The sequence below is a fragment of the Rhagoletis zephyria genome, unplaced genomic scaffold, assembly GCF_001687245.7.
Source record: "Rhagoletis zephyria isolate East Lansing unplaced genomic scaffold, Rhagoletis_zephyria_1.1 Rzeph_scaffold_00667, whole genome shotgun sequence".
Taxonomy (NCBI): Eukaryota; Metazoa; Arthropoda; class Insecta; order Diptera; family Tephritidae; genus Rhagoletis; species Rhagoletis zephyria.
The window spans coordinates 84,606-101,016 of record NW_016157751.1 but is presented as its reverse complement, the minus strand read 5'-3'; the positions used below and the strand labels follow the sequence as shown (position 1 = coordinate 101,016).

Genomic DNA, 16,411 nt, shown 5'->3' with positions numbered 1-16,411 from the left:
GAATAAAATAAAATAAGTTAAGGTCTCGTTAAAGTTACTAAAAGCCATTTAGTGAAAGGAATTATTCAAACTCTAATGAAAATTACTAACAATTTGTAGATACTAATTTACTTCGTTTTTAAAAAAGCTTGTCGGCGAATTCAGCGTACATGCATAATTGGTTAGGTATTTATGTATATGTATGAATGCAGATGTTTAAATGCCAGTTTGCTATTCGCGCGACAAGCTTTTTTAAAAACGAAGTAAATTAGTACAAATTGTTAGTAATTTTCATTAGAGTTTGAATAACTCCTTTCACTAAATGGCTTTTAGTAACTTTAACAAGACCTTAACTTATTTTATTTTATTCATCTTAGTGCAGTTTTGACAAAATTTTCTTGCTAAAAAATCTTTTGTTACACTACTTCATTTTATTCCTTTGATTGTACAGGTTAAATACAAGCTTGTTTTTAAAATATATTTTTTTTTACATAATTTTTCTCTTTTATAGTGCCTTCTTTTGCTTTTTTTGCGATTTCTAGTGCTTTTTCCTGCCTAGTTTGCTATTTTATTTTGCCTTTTCTAGCCTATTTCGTTATTTTATTTTGCCTTTTGTATAAGTTTTTAGGTCCTAACAATCCGTTCGCTGATAATAAGTAAAGATAATAAGTATTGATAAATGCCAATACCCGCATGCTTTGCGGCGCCTTAAATTACCTTTCGAACTGTAAAACAATCATTCAATTCTATTCTATGTATACCTACAAAACGTCTACCGAATTTCAAGCAAATCAGACCATAAATAATATTTTTCGAATAGATAGGTCCCTGGTCCATTTATCAGAAAAAGTATCATATATGTTAATCCAGGCAATAAGCAACCTACGTGCCAAATTTCAAACAAATCGGACCATAAACACATACACACGATTTTTTTTAATAGATCGGTCCCTGGTCTATTTACCTGAAAAAAAAGGATTCTATATGCTAATCTAGGCAAAAAGCTACCTACGTCGCACTATGGGCTAAATCACATTTGTTTTGTTTAAAATCTAATATAACGAGAAGGAAAAGAGCTAGCGCAATAATTTTTTTTGTGAATAAAGTTAAAGTTATGTCGATTAAAGAAAAACTAAAGCGAACGTCAACACGCTTTACTTTAAGGGCTGAAATGAGGGGCGAAGTTGACCATGTTCAAAAAGTTGATGACCTTTCGATTTTCTTTTTGCCGTATCTCAGAGGCGAATTTCAATATAAATATAGTTTTTGTTTTAAATAGTAGTAAATTAAATGTACATTAAGGAAAAGCTTATTAGAATACCATCTACCCCTAAATTAGGGGTTCAAATAAGGGGTGAATGGCTAAAACCCAGAAAATTTTCTGAAAGCATTATAAAGTGTTTTCGTAGGTGGCGAAAACGATTCCTATGATTACCTCTACAAGGATTAATTTATTGGGATATCATCAACCCTTAATTTGGTGGTTAAAATAACGGGTCAGTTGCTGAAAACCAGAAAATTCTAGAAATCGATGTCATTTCGCTTTTCTTTTTGCTGTATCTCAAAGGAAAATCATGATACCAATACAATATTTTTTTTATCTTTGCGTGCATCAATCCTCATTACTTCTGTCTTCAGGGTCAGTCCACTGTCTGAAAATGCGGTTTTATTAGTTAAGTAATTATATTTATAAATTTAGTTATAATTAAACGTTTTTATCTTACCCCGGCTTCAAAAATCGTTTGATATCATTAGTAAGTGGTATTTTCTTATACATTTCTCGCCGTCTGTCAAAAAACCCATTAACCATTGGTATCATGATTTTCCTTTGAGATACAGCAAAAAGAAAAGCAAAAGGACATCGTTTTCTTGAATTTCCTAGGTTTAAGCCACTCACTCCTTATTTCAACCTCTAATTTAGTGGTTGATGGTATCCCAATAAACTTTTCCTTAATCTATATTAAATTTACTAAAATTAAAAAAAAATAAAATTATCGGTATCATGATTTTCCTTTGAGATACAGCAAAAAGAAAAGCAAAAGGACATCGTTTTCTTGAATTTTCTGGGTTTTTGCCACTCATCCCTTATTTCATCGTCTAATTTGGGGGTTGATAGTTTCCCAATAAAATACACCTTGCAGAAATAATTTTTGAATGTTTAGAATGTTTTCCAGTAAATTTTCTGGGTTTTAACCATTCACCCGTTATTTCAACCCCTAATTTAGGGGTTAATGGTATCCTAATAAGCTTTTCCTTAATCTATATTAAATTTACTAAAATTAAAAAAAAAAATGTATGGGTATCATGATTTTCCTTTGAGATACAGCAAAAAGAAAATCGAAAGGACATCGATTTCTAGAATTTTCTTGTTCTCAGCAACTTACCCGTTATTTTAACCTCCAAACTAAGGGTTGATGATATCCCAATAAATTAATCTTTGCAGAGGTAATCATAGGAATCGTTTTCGCCACCTACGAAAACACTTTATAATGTTTTCCAGTAAATTTTCTGGGTTTTAGCCATTCACCCCTTATTTGAACCCTTAATTTAGGAGTTGATGGTATTCTAATAAGCTTTTCCTTAATGTACATTTAATTTACTACTATTTAAAACAAAAACTGTATCGATATCGTGATTCGCCTCTGAGATACAGCAAAAAGAAAATCGAAAGGTCATCAACTTTTTGAACATGGTCATCTTCGCCCCTCATTTCAGCCCATAAAGTAAAGCGTGTTGATGTTCGCTTTAGTTTTTCTTTAATCGACATAACTTGAACTTTATTCACAAAAAAATTATTGCGCTAGCCTTTTTCCTTCTCGTTATATTAGATTTAAAAAAAAAATGTGTTTAAGACCATAGTGCGTCGCTGGTCCACTTAGGGTTGCCAGATTTTTTATGCGCGAAATCAGTACATTAGACTTTTTCATGATAAAAAAATAAGTACTTTACAGTACATTTCTATTCAAAGCAAAATTATGAATGTAAGTATCAGATAATACTTCAAAATACCAGAGTAGTTGTTTTTAACAATATTTTGGTATATAAATAAAATATAGTTCATAAGAAAAGGTTTATTCATTTTAACATGAGTGTACACATCATTATATTTACGGCATTTTTGAATAGCATTCATGAGATCATTGCCATCTTCAGTGTTTAAATAATCAAAGAATTCTACATTTTTCAATTTAAAATTACTTTTAATATGCAGTTCACTTTAAAAATTTTTAATTAGAAGCCGGATTCTTTCTTTGCGCCAGGAAGACAACTTTATACTCAGTTGCTTCGTTTGAGTGTGGTATTGAAAAAAAAATTACAGATTTTTTCAAACGTACCACTATTTAAGGACTTCATCAATAATTCCTAATGGCCTAAATTAATTTTTTCAACTACGCAAAAACTTTGAAAGGCTAAGAATGCGCTAACTCTATATCTTGTATGCAAAACTCTTTTACAATGTGAGTAAATTGTGAAAAAAGAATTTTAAGTTATAGGCACAAGCCATTCGAATATTCAAATTTGTTGTTATTAAACTGAAAGTTATTTTCGAGACAACTAGCAACACCCGACAAAAAAACGTCAGCCATCTCTTTAAATAATTAATCCTCCAACATATATATATATATGTTTATTCAATACCCTCTGTATGCATTTTTCATAAAAATGAGATTCTAATATAAAAATCCACCTAAGACTTAACTGTCATCGGTGATGTTAATTCTGACCTTGTATCTCGCTTGACAGAAGAATTTACTTTTAAATTGCAAAGTCGGAATTAACACCAGTGATGACAAATAAAACCCAAATGGGTTCTAACATCACAAAGTGGTTTTTGTGAAAATTGCAGATAGAGGCTATTGAATATAAGCCCTCGATATTAGGCTTGTTCCACAAGCTACTTGTAGAAAAATTCGAGCAAAGTTCAAACTGTGAGCGCATATTACAGAAACTCTAAAACTTTCTTGTGAACGCATATGTGTAACTCGAAGTTACTTCGAGTAGCTCATGGAACAAACCTATTATCGAGGGCTTATATTAAATAGCCTCTATCTGCAATTTTCACAAAAACATCTTTGTGATGTAAGAACCTATCTGGGTCTTATTTGTCATCACTGGTGTTAATTCCGACTTTGCAATTTAAAAGTAAATTATTTTGTCAAGCGTGATACAAGGTCTGAACTAACATCACCGATGACAGGCGATATGCCCATAAAAGGACTGATATTTTTTTTTTTTATTAATTTCTTAGGCATATCAAACATTATCTGAAACATGTTAACTATAGTTAAATTATCATCTTACTTTTTACAGTACAGGTTAAGGAAGTTACAACGTTATGTAAAAACTTTAAGAAATTCATAAAGTTTTTTGTTTGAATTGAAAATTCAGTACAAATCAGTAAAAATTTTGAAAAATCAGGACATTAGCGTACTGATTGAAGAAATGAATAAAATCAGTACAAGAGTTGAAAAATCAGTACTGTAGTGATAAAATCAGTACGTCTGGCAACCGTAGGTCCACTTAACGGGAAAAAGGGATCCTATAAGCTAACCTAGGCAAAAATCCACCTACATACATACGTACCCAATTTCGAGCAAATTGGATCATAAATATGATTTTTTCGGTCCCTGGTCCCTGGCCCACTTCCCGGAAAAAGGATCCCCTATGCTAATCTAAGCAAAAAACTACCTACGTACCAAATTTTAAGCAAATCGGACCTTAAATACGATTTTTGCGAATAGATCGGTTCCTGGTCCACTTTCCGGAAAAAAGAATTCATTATGTTAATCCAGGCAATAAGCAACCAACGTGCCAAATTTCAAACAAATCTGACCATGAATACATAAATACGATTTTTTCGAATAGATCGGTCCCTGGTCTATTAACCGGAAAAAGGGATTCTATATGCTAATCTAGACAAAAAGCTACCTACGTCGCTAGTCCACTTACCGGGGAAAAGGGATCCTATAAGCTAATCTAGGAAAAAAGCTACCTACGTGCAAAACTTTAAGCAAATCGGACCATAAATACTACGGTTGCTGAAAGCTATTTATATACAAAATTTCATAAACATCGGACTAGCCGTTCGCGAGATTACCTGTTACAAAAAAAGAGACTTTTCTTTATATAATTAGTATATGTAGATTAGTACAGATAATGGCTCAACTCTAGGCACACCTTGTGAGGAGATTTTCGCGACCCCGCCAAGAAAGGTATTAACCAGATCGGTCAAGGCGAACTCAAGTGATGATGTTACATTTGTACATACATGCGGCATATGAAATTTCAGCTCCAAAAATTTTATTAGCATTAATTTTTGAAAGTTTAGTGAAAATACTTTTCATTGCTGGTTGTATGTAGTGAATAGGGTTGTTGCGAATATTCGCATTCGCATTCGCAACCGCGGAGCTTCCGCATTAATTTTAACATTCGCATTCGTAATAATCAATGCGGAGGTTTTGCGAATGCGAATATTGTGCGACGTGTACGTATGCCGTGTCTTTTTGAGGTAGCAACATACAAAATTTACTGTTGATAGAGGGAGAGAGAAGCACGCGTAACCGTCCCACGTACACGGTGGTGAGTTTTTATTTACATGGCGCTCTCATAAGTTTGATCGTGTCATTGACGCAAACGTACGTTAACATGTCAGCTGATACGATCAAACTTATGAGAGCGCCATGTAAATGAAAACTCACCACCGTGTACGTGCGACGTTTACGCGTGCTTCTCTCTCCCTCTCTATCAACAGTAACGTTTATATGTTGCTCCGTCAAACAGTCACGACATACGTACACGTCGGTGAGTGTTGGCACCTTAAGATCCTTCAATAGGTATTTCCAGCGGAAATGTTCAACGTCTAGCTATAAAGAGAATCGACTATTTGCGCGTTAAAATTTAATTTAATTAGGTAAGAATTATGTAAGTACCGAATATTTTTTGCCAAAGGTCTGTTGAAAAAACTGGATGCATCGCTAGCGAAAAACGAATTACAAGCTATTCATTTTCAAGAAGTCACCCGGGAACTAAGCAGATCTGAGACCTTCATAGTCCGTGATTCCAATAATTCAAATTATTATAAAAAAAATTGGTGCTTTTTACCAATGTGGCTGGCAGCCACGACTATCAAAACAGAATTTTCTAAGAAATTTTCATCCTAAAGAATAACAATTTATTTGCCATATCGGTCTATTAAGAACCTCGCTATAAGCACAAATTTTTCAAACCAGTCACAGAAGAAAGGATTAAATATGAATTCAAAAACTAAAATCGAAAAACGCTGGTGACGTTAGAAATTCTGAACAACCAAAGGAATGAGAATGAAGATATTTTTGGAAAACAATGGCGTTTAAACCAGGGACCGCAAATAACGATTATCTTTGAAATTGCAACTCAAAAAATCTCACTGAAAGAGAAATGCTACGTGCGTAAGAAGTAAACCAATATATGTATTTCTTATTACTCGGAATATCTTCAGCTGCATTGATTTTTATTTTTTAATTTTTACTTATAAAAATCTAGTTTAATCATTATTTTTTGAGTGTTATTTTTTTGCTCAGAAATTAATAGTTATGTTTTGAGTTTTATTTTTTGCTTGGAAAATAATCGTTACGCTTTAAGTTTTATTTTTCGCTCGGAAAATAATGGTTACGTTTTAAGTTTTATTCTTTGCTCGGAAAATAATGGTTACGTTTTAAGTTTTATTTTTTTGCTCGGAAAATAATGGTTACGTTTTAAGTTTTATTTTTTGTTTGCTTAACTTAATTTTTGCGTATGCGTATGCGCATGCGTGAATAGACTAGGGGCGGCTGCATTGCACTTCTAACGTCACTGTGCAGTGGGTAACGAAAATACAGAGAGCAATATACAAGGGCAGAACAAAGACAAGAGCAACGATAAAACCACAGACACTCACCACCTATATTGAAGGATCAAACCAATAATATAGATGAAGAATAGGATAAAGTTTAAGATAATTAAAAAGACAAGGATAAAGAAAATGATGGAGATGAATATGAAGACGAAGATGGAAATGAAGATGAAGATGAGGATGAAAATGGAGATGAGGATAAAGGTGATCTTCATCTTCATCGTCTTCATTGTCATCTTCATCTTCTACTCGGAATATCTTCAGCTGCACTGATTTTTATTTTTTAATTTTTACTTATAAAAATCTAGTTTAATCATTATTTTTTGAGTGTTATTTTTTTGCTAAGAAATTAATCGTTATGTTTTGAGTTTTATTTTTTGCTCGGAAAATAATCGTTACGCTTTAAGTCATCTTCATCTTCATCTTCATCTTTATCTTTATCTTCATCTTCATCTTCATCTTCATCTTCATCTTCATCTTCATCTTTACCTTGTATCTTGTATCTTGTATCTTGTATCTTTATCTTTTATCCTTGTCTTCTTATTTATCTTTAACTTTGTCCTGTTCTTTATCTTTATCATTGGCTTGATCCTTCAATATAGGTTGTGAGTGTCTGTGGTTTTGTCGTTGCTCTTGTCTTTGTTTCTGCCCTTGTATCTTGCTCTCTGTATTTTCATTACCCGCTCCGCAGTGGCGTTAAAAGTTCATGCAGCCGCCCACTGTATATTCACGCATGCGCATACGCATACGTAAAAATTAATTTTTATTTTCTGAGCAAAAAATAAAACTCAACAAATAACGATTATTTTCCGAGCAAAAAATAAAACTTAAAACGTAACGATTATTTTCCGAGCAAAAAATAAAACTTAAAACGTAGCCATTATTTTCAGAGCAAAAAATAAAACGTAAAACGTAACGATTATTTTCCGAGCAAAAAATAAAACTTAAAACGTAACCATTGTTTTCCGAGCAAAAAATAAAACTTAAAACGTAACGATTATTTTCCGAGCAAAAAATAAGACTCAAAAGATAACGATTATTGTCTGAGTAAAAAATAAAACTCAAAAAATAGTCGTTATGTTTTGAGCAAAAAATAAAACTCAGTTAATAAGGATGAAAAAGTGATTTTTATAATAAAAGTTATAACCGTTACAGTCCCTTGTTTAAACAGGGATCTTGCCATGATGCTAATTGTGAAGATGAAAGTCAGGAGGGTACATCCGACATTTGCAGCCTTGATGCACTTCTCAAAAAGGAATTATTGCACCGCAATAAAAAAATAAATAAATATAGCTAAAAGTCCTCTCAACTGGTGCAGCGTCGATCGCAAAGAATTTACAATTTTGTCAAGGTTAAAAGTTTTCGCCTCGAGCGAGTAGCTGCTTAGTGGCACAGGTTTGATATACGCGACCCTTTAAGAAACAGACTCTTACCCGAATAGGCAACAGCATTACTTTTTATTAAAAACAATATTCCAATTTTTAAATTCAAGCACTAAAAAGAAAACAGTATTAAAAATTACTTGCTTTTCCATTTTTTATTTACCTAATCGCCTAATTTACTCACTTAAATTATTTATTAAAAATACTTGACATCCGAATTCGCATCCGTGGATGTCTAAAATTCCACATTCGCAACATCCCTAGTAGTGACTATTCACTACCACTAAATTTAGTTATAGTGAAACAAAATACAACTATCACTAAAGTGTTTCGCTGAATATTTCCATTACCACTAAGCTGGTGATAAATTGTGAAAAAAATAATTTCTTCCAATATATTTATTGCTAGTGAAATGCCTAGTGGTGCACTACTCCCAACTCTGTTATAGACTGCCTGGTATATGTTATGGAGTCGATAACGATGTTTAACCTGCACTTAGGGCCGCTTGTTCAATGCCTGATTAACACAAATCGGAGGTAGAAAGTACAGCGGTTAAGTACAGCGACTGCTTTGCTTGCTTTTAATCATTAATTAGATTAACATTTTGCCAACCGTGCACGTACAAGATGGTCCGAAATTTTTACAGAAGAGAAAAGTCGGTTTATTTAAAACTTTCTACAAACTCGGAATTTTTACTATTACTTGTACATAGATATTATTTAATATTACCTTACAGAGTAATCTATTATTAAGCCTGGGTAAACAAAATATAAATTCTTCTATGAGAAGTTTCGTAAATATAAGGAGACTTTTACTGTTTCATTTATTTATGAACGTGTAGCTTGAGCTTTTTTGCAAAAAGTGAATTTGTCAAAACTTAAGCAGATATAGTGTGTACGGTAATTTTCCAAATAAGATCTCTGAATAGAGTTACTCCTGAAAATTATTCCAAACGAAAATTTAAAAGTGATAAAAAGCCAGAAGTACATTTAACTAGTTTCTATTAAAGGTTTTAAGTTCACCTGAAATATAAGTATGAAATCATAAGCAATGTAAATAAAAAAAAACAACAAATTTCAAATTAAACTCTGAGCTTTTTAAACACCCCAATGAGAACACTTGACAGTTGTTCATAAATACAAAACGTTTAACTCGAGTTTATGGCTTAACGTGAACATACTATAACTCTTTCGGTTTTGTATCAGGTGGTCGTCTACCTTCAATGAATTTCCAATACAACGACATAAAGTAGTTTATGGGACCAGTGTTACTGTCATGCAATGCGAGAAATTCAAAAGTCTTGGTCTTGTTGACCTACCTTCGTACTTTGCTTTACTTACCGCCTTTGCGACTGACTCAGACTAGTAAGTAGTAAGTCTAAAGTATTTAATCGACTCTCCCACAATTCGACTTGATCTGAGAAAGCTTCGAATGCTGCCGAATTTTTAGCCGACTGTAGTAAATACTGGTTATCGCCAATTTTATTCAACACTTCCTGATAGTCCTTGATAAGCGATAACTCGTTGCCCGCGGAATCTTTTTGGCTGGTAAGTTTTAGGACAGCCAAAACAGACCACTGATCCAATTCGGTCAAAGCTTGCCGCACTATTTGCTCAGAGGCTGCTTTTTTCACCAGATTTGCTATTTCCACAGATGTCTGTTGCAGTGCGTTATAGTCGTCCAATATGTCACGCAAATATAAATTGTGAATGAGCTTGATCTCTGTTTTGTTTAACAACATAAAAATGCAAGCCCAATGCCGTTCCGTCAAAGAATCAGATTGCAATTGTTGTAGAATAGGCATAACGCTCTGTAACTGTTCTACGCTCTGTCTTATACGCTTTGAAGGCAGATCGATAGATGCGTGAACAGAGCTCTCCCACTTGTTGATAAACTCATTAAGAACATATGGGCGGCGCCGATAAACGGCCCATTCTTCGCCGGTAATGGCATTTAGTTCACACAGATAGTTATCGTAGATTTCCCATTCTTTCAATTGCGCCTGGACTTTATCTTCAACTTTGCTGACGAAAGCGAGCACTTCGGGGGAAAGTGACATATTGAACTTGGAGAATTCTTCAAGCAGTTGCATTTTCTTTGATTTTATCTGTTGCCAATGCTCTTGACGTTCCTTGAAGAGTGCCAATGTGGAATTTTCATTGCTCTCCAGCTCATTAATGGTCGATTCCCAACGGAGTAAAAACTTTTCGGCTTCATTTTGTAAATTGTGCATCTGCGAGTGGGCTTGGTCTTTAATCATATCAACTTGACGTTGGAGTATAACCGCATGGTTTTCGATTAAGGGTTTTAGTCGTTCCCATTGAATAAGAATATTTGCCAGAGCTGTTACACGCTCTTTGCACCAGCCGGCGAGGCAGCTGTCTTTTTCTTTGACCACTTCCAGAGTCCCTGATACCTAAGGCGGAGAAAGACAATATTTTTTCAAAAGTGATAAGTGGCACTGAAAATTGCATAAGACCGAAACTAAGTTTGGACAATGGAAATTCATTCCAAAATGCAACAACAAATACTTTGTGCTGAACGTAAGAACAGTTGTGTTAACCCTAGAATCGTACGACAGTTTTACCCTACGTTATTCGTAATATACGTATATTTTACGTACTACACCAAGTAGGTATGTTATTTTAAATAAATGTTTAATAAAAACTTATTTATCTTCTGTATTGATTTTATTGAAAGAAAATATAAAGTTTTTTGATTCTTAAACTAAATTATTGAAAAATGTATGGGACATTCACCATACACACCGTGCATATTTTAATTTGATGCTCACCACATTTAGAGCAATAAGTAGTTGTCATCCGTTTTTTACGTGCACACTTTTTTGTGATAACGATGAAAGCAAACCGCGGACTGACAACCGATTAATTATTCACTTGTTTTTGCAAGACTGCCGAGCGCACATAGCAATTGGGCATAACGGTGAAAAGTATGCGGCGTACACGTAAAATTTACGTCAATTAAGAATGCAGGTTTAATATTGCGCTCTCTGATTATATAAGGGGTATTTTCGAAGTCCTGCACTTTGCACGGATTGCACAAAAAGCAAAAATACTATTCCAAATTTGCAAGAGTACGAGTGCTCCCCATTGCAAAATTAGCTAGCATCAAATGTCTGGGATAAATACAACAACATACAGCAAAAAATTAAGTGAGCGAAATCAGAGTAATATGAAGCAGTTCCAACAACAAAACAAATAGCACATTTATCTTGCTATGTTTTCTTGAAAAATATATGCATGGGCTTAAACTGTAAACGCTGCATATTTTGCGGCAATAGGAAATGTTGTTTCCCATGTATTTTGTTGTGGTATTTACAAATTATGCAACGGCTTTGCAATATTTCAAGAATACCCCCCATTATGAACACATCAGAAATAGGTGTGTACTCGTACGCCCAACTATCTAAAGTTTTAGAAAACTTTTACTGGTTTTGCGTTCTTGTACCCAAAAAACTTGCAAAGTAGGGGAAATTGAGAGAGCAAAATGTGAAAGAGAGCTGCAAATTTCTGCTCGAAAAATTTTTCCCAGCTAAAACTTGCAAGTAAGAAAATCAGCTGATCACAAACACATGTTTGTAAATAAACAAAAGAAAATATGGCCTTTTTGAGTTATTATTGCAATTTTTATTATTAATGCTAGTATACAACTAAAAAGTGCGTAAATTTAATAAGCACAACATTCATTGAGTTTATTTTTCGTTAATTTGCTATTAATCTCCAGTTTGTTTACTTTAGTGTGTGCTGACTATGGTTGCCGTATGACATTTTTCGTTTGTACCATAATTTACCTTTAAACATACCAAAATAGATTTAAATGCAGCATGCTGAAATGTTGTTTTGCTGAAGTTTTCGGTTTCGGTAGGTTGATTGTTGAAATGAAAATTTTAAAATTTTAAACCTACTCTATTACATTTTTTTGGATCAATGATGGGTGTTTGGAGGAGATACTATTGTTTTTAATGCGTCACCATGTGATATCAAAAATAATTATGAGAAAAATAACTTATTCATTCCGATATAATTAAATCGTTTTTTAAAAAGGTTTTTCTTATCCAAAACTATTCAAATGTATAAAATGCCAAATCGGAGGAAAATGCACCAAGCAGAAAATAAATTGCCAAATTAATCACCAGTGGCAACTGTGCAAGTGATCAGCTGTTTCGAAGGTTGCAAGTTTTTGCAAATTTTGCGTTCTCGTACTTTTGTTGATATTTCGTCTCTTTGAGAGCGAATGCTGCTAAATTCTCTCAATACGAGTACACACCTAATATGTGCAAGTACACGTACCTTCGGTAACTCCGACATCATTTTTTCGTACTTCATTCCCGATTCTGTGAGGGATGTGTCGCCCATTGGTACATTATTTAAAAACTGCAGTGAGTTCTGCAAGAATTCTTGGATGGTGGTAACATCATTCACAATAGCGGAGCGTAAGTTGTTGGTCAAAGACTCCCAATAACGTTGGCTAATCAATTCTATCTCTGAACGTAAGGGCGAAGTGTTAATTATAATGCACTCAATTGACTCTTCGCAACTGTAGGATATGAGTTTAAATGAAATTATAAGAAGCTTTTAAAAGTAAACGGAAATAGGGATTTACTTTTGAATTGTAGCGATTTTCTGGCTGAAATTCTTGCAAGCCCTGAATTCACAATCCCAATCCGATGCTTTGCTAAGGTGTATACTGCATAGTTCTTCGATGTCAACACAACCCAAGGCAACCCAAGGAAGCCATATCTTCTTGAATTGTTCAAGCTTTCGAAATAGTTCCTCGGCGTGTTCAAAAAGGGGACCGAAATGATGACGATTCATTTCGACCATTAACTTAAAAAACTCGGTGCTATTGTCAGAGAGCCCTCGAAAGCTACTGGGGCGTTCAATAAAGCGACGAAGCTGGATAAAATATTTTTCGCGTATCTCCTCTTCGGAAGGGCGGAAACAAAGTTGACGTCGCCTGAGAAAATAATAACAACATAATAAACAAAGTAATCGGATTTTTCATAAGTAAGCATACCTAAACGTAATATCTATGTGTATATCCGGCAGCTTATTTCTCATATCTACTAGACCAATGATATACTGATATTCCAACACCTTGTAGAGCTGATGATCCCAATGTAACTTAAAAGCGTCTAAGTTTGTAAAACTCTGACGCTCTATTGTGGCGACTAAGTCACGTAGATGGCGCATTTCATCTTTCCAGGCTTGAGTTTTCGTAAACAAGTCGGTGTTCATGAGTCTAATTACCTGATACAGAAAAATATATTATTAAGTTTATTTCTGTTTCAGTTTACACACCGTTCTTTTGGCTTGCTCGTGGTATCCTACTAGAAGGGTATTGTCTGCAGAGAGCTTGGACACAGATTTTTGTAGCATATTCACATAACGTTGCACTGACTCCTCATCATTCCAAGCGACCGTCTGGCTTTGCACCATGTTCGACAGTTCAACCGCATTCTTTAGCATGATGGGCCTTTGACACGGTATCATACGATCACCAATAGTGTTGTGGAAAGTTGCAATCTGTTGCAAGCGGCGTGCATAGCTTATAAATTTTGCAGCATGCGTGGATGATGAGCGCAAATCAGTAGGGACATTGTAGCCAAGGTTCTCAAACTCACGGACATCCTGACAAAAAGTTACCAGCTTGGGATTGAATGTGACTCGCATTAGTTGGCGACCTTCCTTCTCAAACCTGACCACTGGCTGATCTTCACGCAATCTGCAAGCGAAAAGTAGCTCATGATATGAAGAAACTGCAGTAAGATTATGTGTGTAATGCGTATTACTTTAAATCTCCACTCTTGACGGATGTTGAGCACTGACCACACCAAATTTCGAAGTTAGCACGTAGCAGGGACTCAGTCTCCTCTTTTATTTCTCGTACGGCTTTGTTGATTTTGTCATAGCCATCGCGACCGCTAATTAAATGACTCACTTTCTCGATTTCTTGGATCTGCGAAAAAGTGCCATAAGCTCATTGATTAATCACTAAAATTGTGCTGTAATACCTGATGTTGCACGACTTTCAGCCAACGACACTCATTACAAATTACAGATAGATGACCGGTTTCTGGTTCCATATTTGTATCGGACAAGGCCTTGCGTAAATCTTGCAGCAGAATCAGCAAAGACTGTAGAAATTGTTCACGCTCGATTGTCAACAACTCAAGTCCAGCTGTCCTCTGAATGAGTGTCTCATATTTTGAAAAAATAAATATGACCTGCCTAGGATTTCTAAGGTGATTATGAAGTAGAGCTTTGAGCGCGGAGGCGAGGCGTTCATCGATGGGTTGCAGAATTTGCTCAAAGCATTGCAAAGCTGTATTCCATTTGGTCTGACCCAGAGTAGTTGTATCAAAGATATTAATATCTGGGGAAGGCAAAATGTTATGCAACTATTCCATAGTAACTCTTGATTGATTTACTCCTTACCTTTAAATGGCGAACTCTCATAGAGCATACACTTCATTTCCTCATCGTTCAATAATGTAGCAATTTGTTTGTAGAGATTTCTAATATTCTTAATCTCTAACAGACGTTCTTTAAATTGTTGACTACGTTTGGGAACGTGCGGCACACCTATCCACGGATGCTGTGCGTAATTTGGCCAGAAAAGACGCGTTAGCGAGTCACACAGTTGTATCCAAGACTCGGTGGTGTCAATGCATAGGCTCATCAACGCGTTCACGTGATGAGAACTAAGGCTCCATATATCCTCCGTTTGAAGTTGTTTGATGCATTCTTCAAGCAATCCATTACCTGTTGAGATAATGTATGGATAGATTAATATTGTATTTAATTAAATTAAAGGATTGTATAATACCAATGCTATTCAATAGATCGGCCATGCGCTCCTGGGGATATTGGTAAGGCAATCGCCATAGCTCATCGAGGCTATTGTGTGAACTGTCTAAAAACTCTTCGATGCTGGTGGCAGTGTTGCGGTAGTTCATTGAGCTTAAAAAAATGAAAAAGAAAAAACAATTTAGATATTTTTGGATTTGGTAATACTATGTTCACGTTGGGCCATTAGCTCGAGGTTAACGTTTCGAGTTTATGAACAACTGTCAAGTGTTCTCATTAGATTGTTTAAGAAACTCAGAGTTTAATTTGACATTTGCTTATTTACTTTTTCTTATTCACATTTAGCCTGTTCCCGTAGTCCAGGATTTAGACAGAATTAGTACGAATTAGCCGTGCTGTAGAATACCAACCGTTTAGCAAAAAAACAAAGAAAAATGTGACTCGATAGAAATTTTCATGCTGATTTCAACCAAACCAAGATTATTTGGCGCAAATAAAAACCAAAGGCAATAAAAGGGCTTAAAGGTAAACTTTTCTATTTTTGATAACTATAAATATCTCGGAAACAATTTGACCAATTACAAACGTATTGAAGCAAATTTAAAGATAATTTAAATACCTTTTACGCAACGTATGCAGTATAACCGTTTTAATAATAAACGCCATTTAAAAAAATATATGTTTATATATATTTTGGTTATTAGTGGGGCTCGGAATCTCATGCAAATGCATGTTTTTATTGGGTATGTTTAAATCGAAATTGTTAAATTATCTTTACGAGTCATGAAATTTCCTTTAAAATGGCATTCAGTCGTTAGTGCATATTTTGCAGTAATTGCATGATACCTGTTTTAGCATATCTATACTAATTATATAAAGAGAAGTCCCTTTTTTTTGTAACAGGTAATCTCGCGAACGGCTGGTCCGATTTTCATGAAATTTTGTATACAAATAGTTTTCCGGTAGCCACCATGTTTTAGGCTAAAAAATTTTTACTTTTTTTCGGGTAGGTGGACCAGGGACCAGTCTATTCGAAAAAATCTTATTATAGTCCGATTTGCTTAAAATTGAGTACGTAAGTAGCTTTTTAGAATATATTAGCATATATGACCCATTTTTTTCGGGAAGTGGTCCAGGGACCGATCTATTCCAAGAAATCGCATTTATGGTCCGATTTGCTTAAAATTCGGTACGTAAGTAGTTTTTTAGCATATATTAGGATATATTGTCCATTTTTTCCGAGAAGTGGACCAGGGACTGATCTATTCGAAAAAATCGTATTTACGGTCCGATTTGCTTAAAATTCGGTACGTAGGTAGCTTTTTAGCATATATTAGCATATATGATCC

At 34.5% G+C, this 16,411-nt stretch overlaps 1 protein-coding gene across 1 annotated transcript in view; it reads right to left on the bottom strand.

The window, feature by feature from the left end:
• Positions 1-16,411, bottom strand: part of LOC108360959 (cytoplasmic dynein 2 heavy chain 1-like) — a 153,055-nt gene that overhangs the window by 89,446 nt on the left and 47,198 nt on the right. The window contains exons 6-14 of the mRNA XM_017613457.1: positions 15,082-15,215; positions 14,691-15,017; positions 14,267-14,628; positions 14,045-14,211; positions 13,554-13,977; positions 13,270-13,502; positions 12,856-13,209; positions 12,543-12,789; positions 9,573-10,648 (exon numbers count right to left, since the gene is read on the bottom strand). Coding sequence (XP_017468946.1) covers positions 9,573-10,648; positions 12,543-12,789; positions 12,856-13,209; positions 13,270-13,502; positions 13,554-13,977; positions 14,045-14,211; positions 14,267-14,628; positions 14,691-15,017; positions 15,082-15,215 — 3,324 coding nt within the window. The remainder of the gene's footprint in view (positions 1-9,572; positions 10,649-12,542; positions 12,790-12,855; positions 13,210-13,269; positions 13,503-13,553; positions 13,978-14,044; positions 14,212-14,266; positions 14,629-14,690; positions 15,018-15,081; positions 15,216-16,411) is intronic.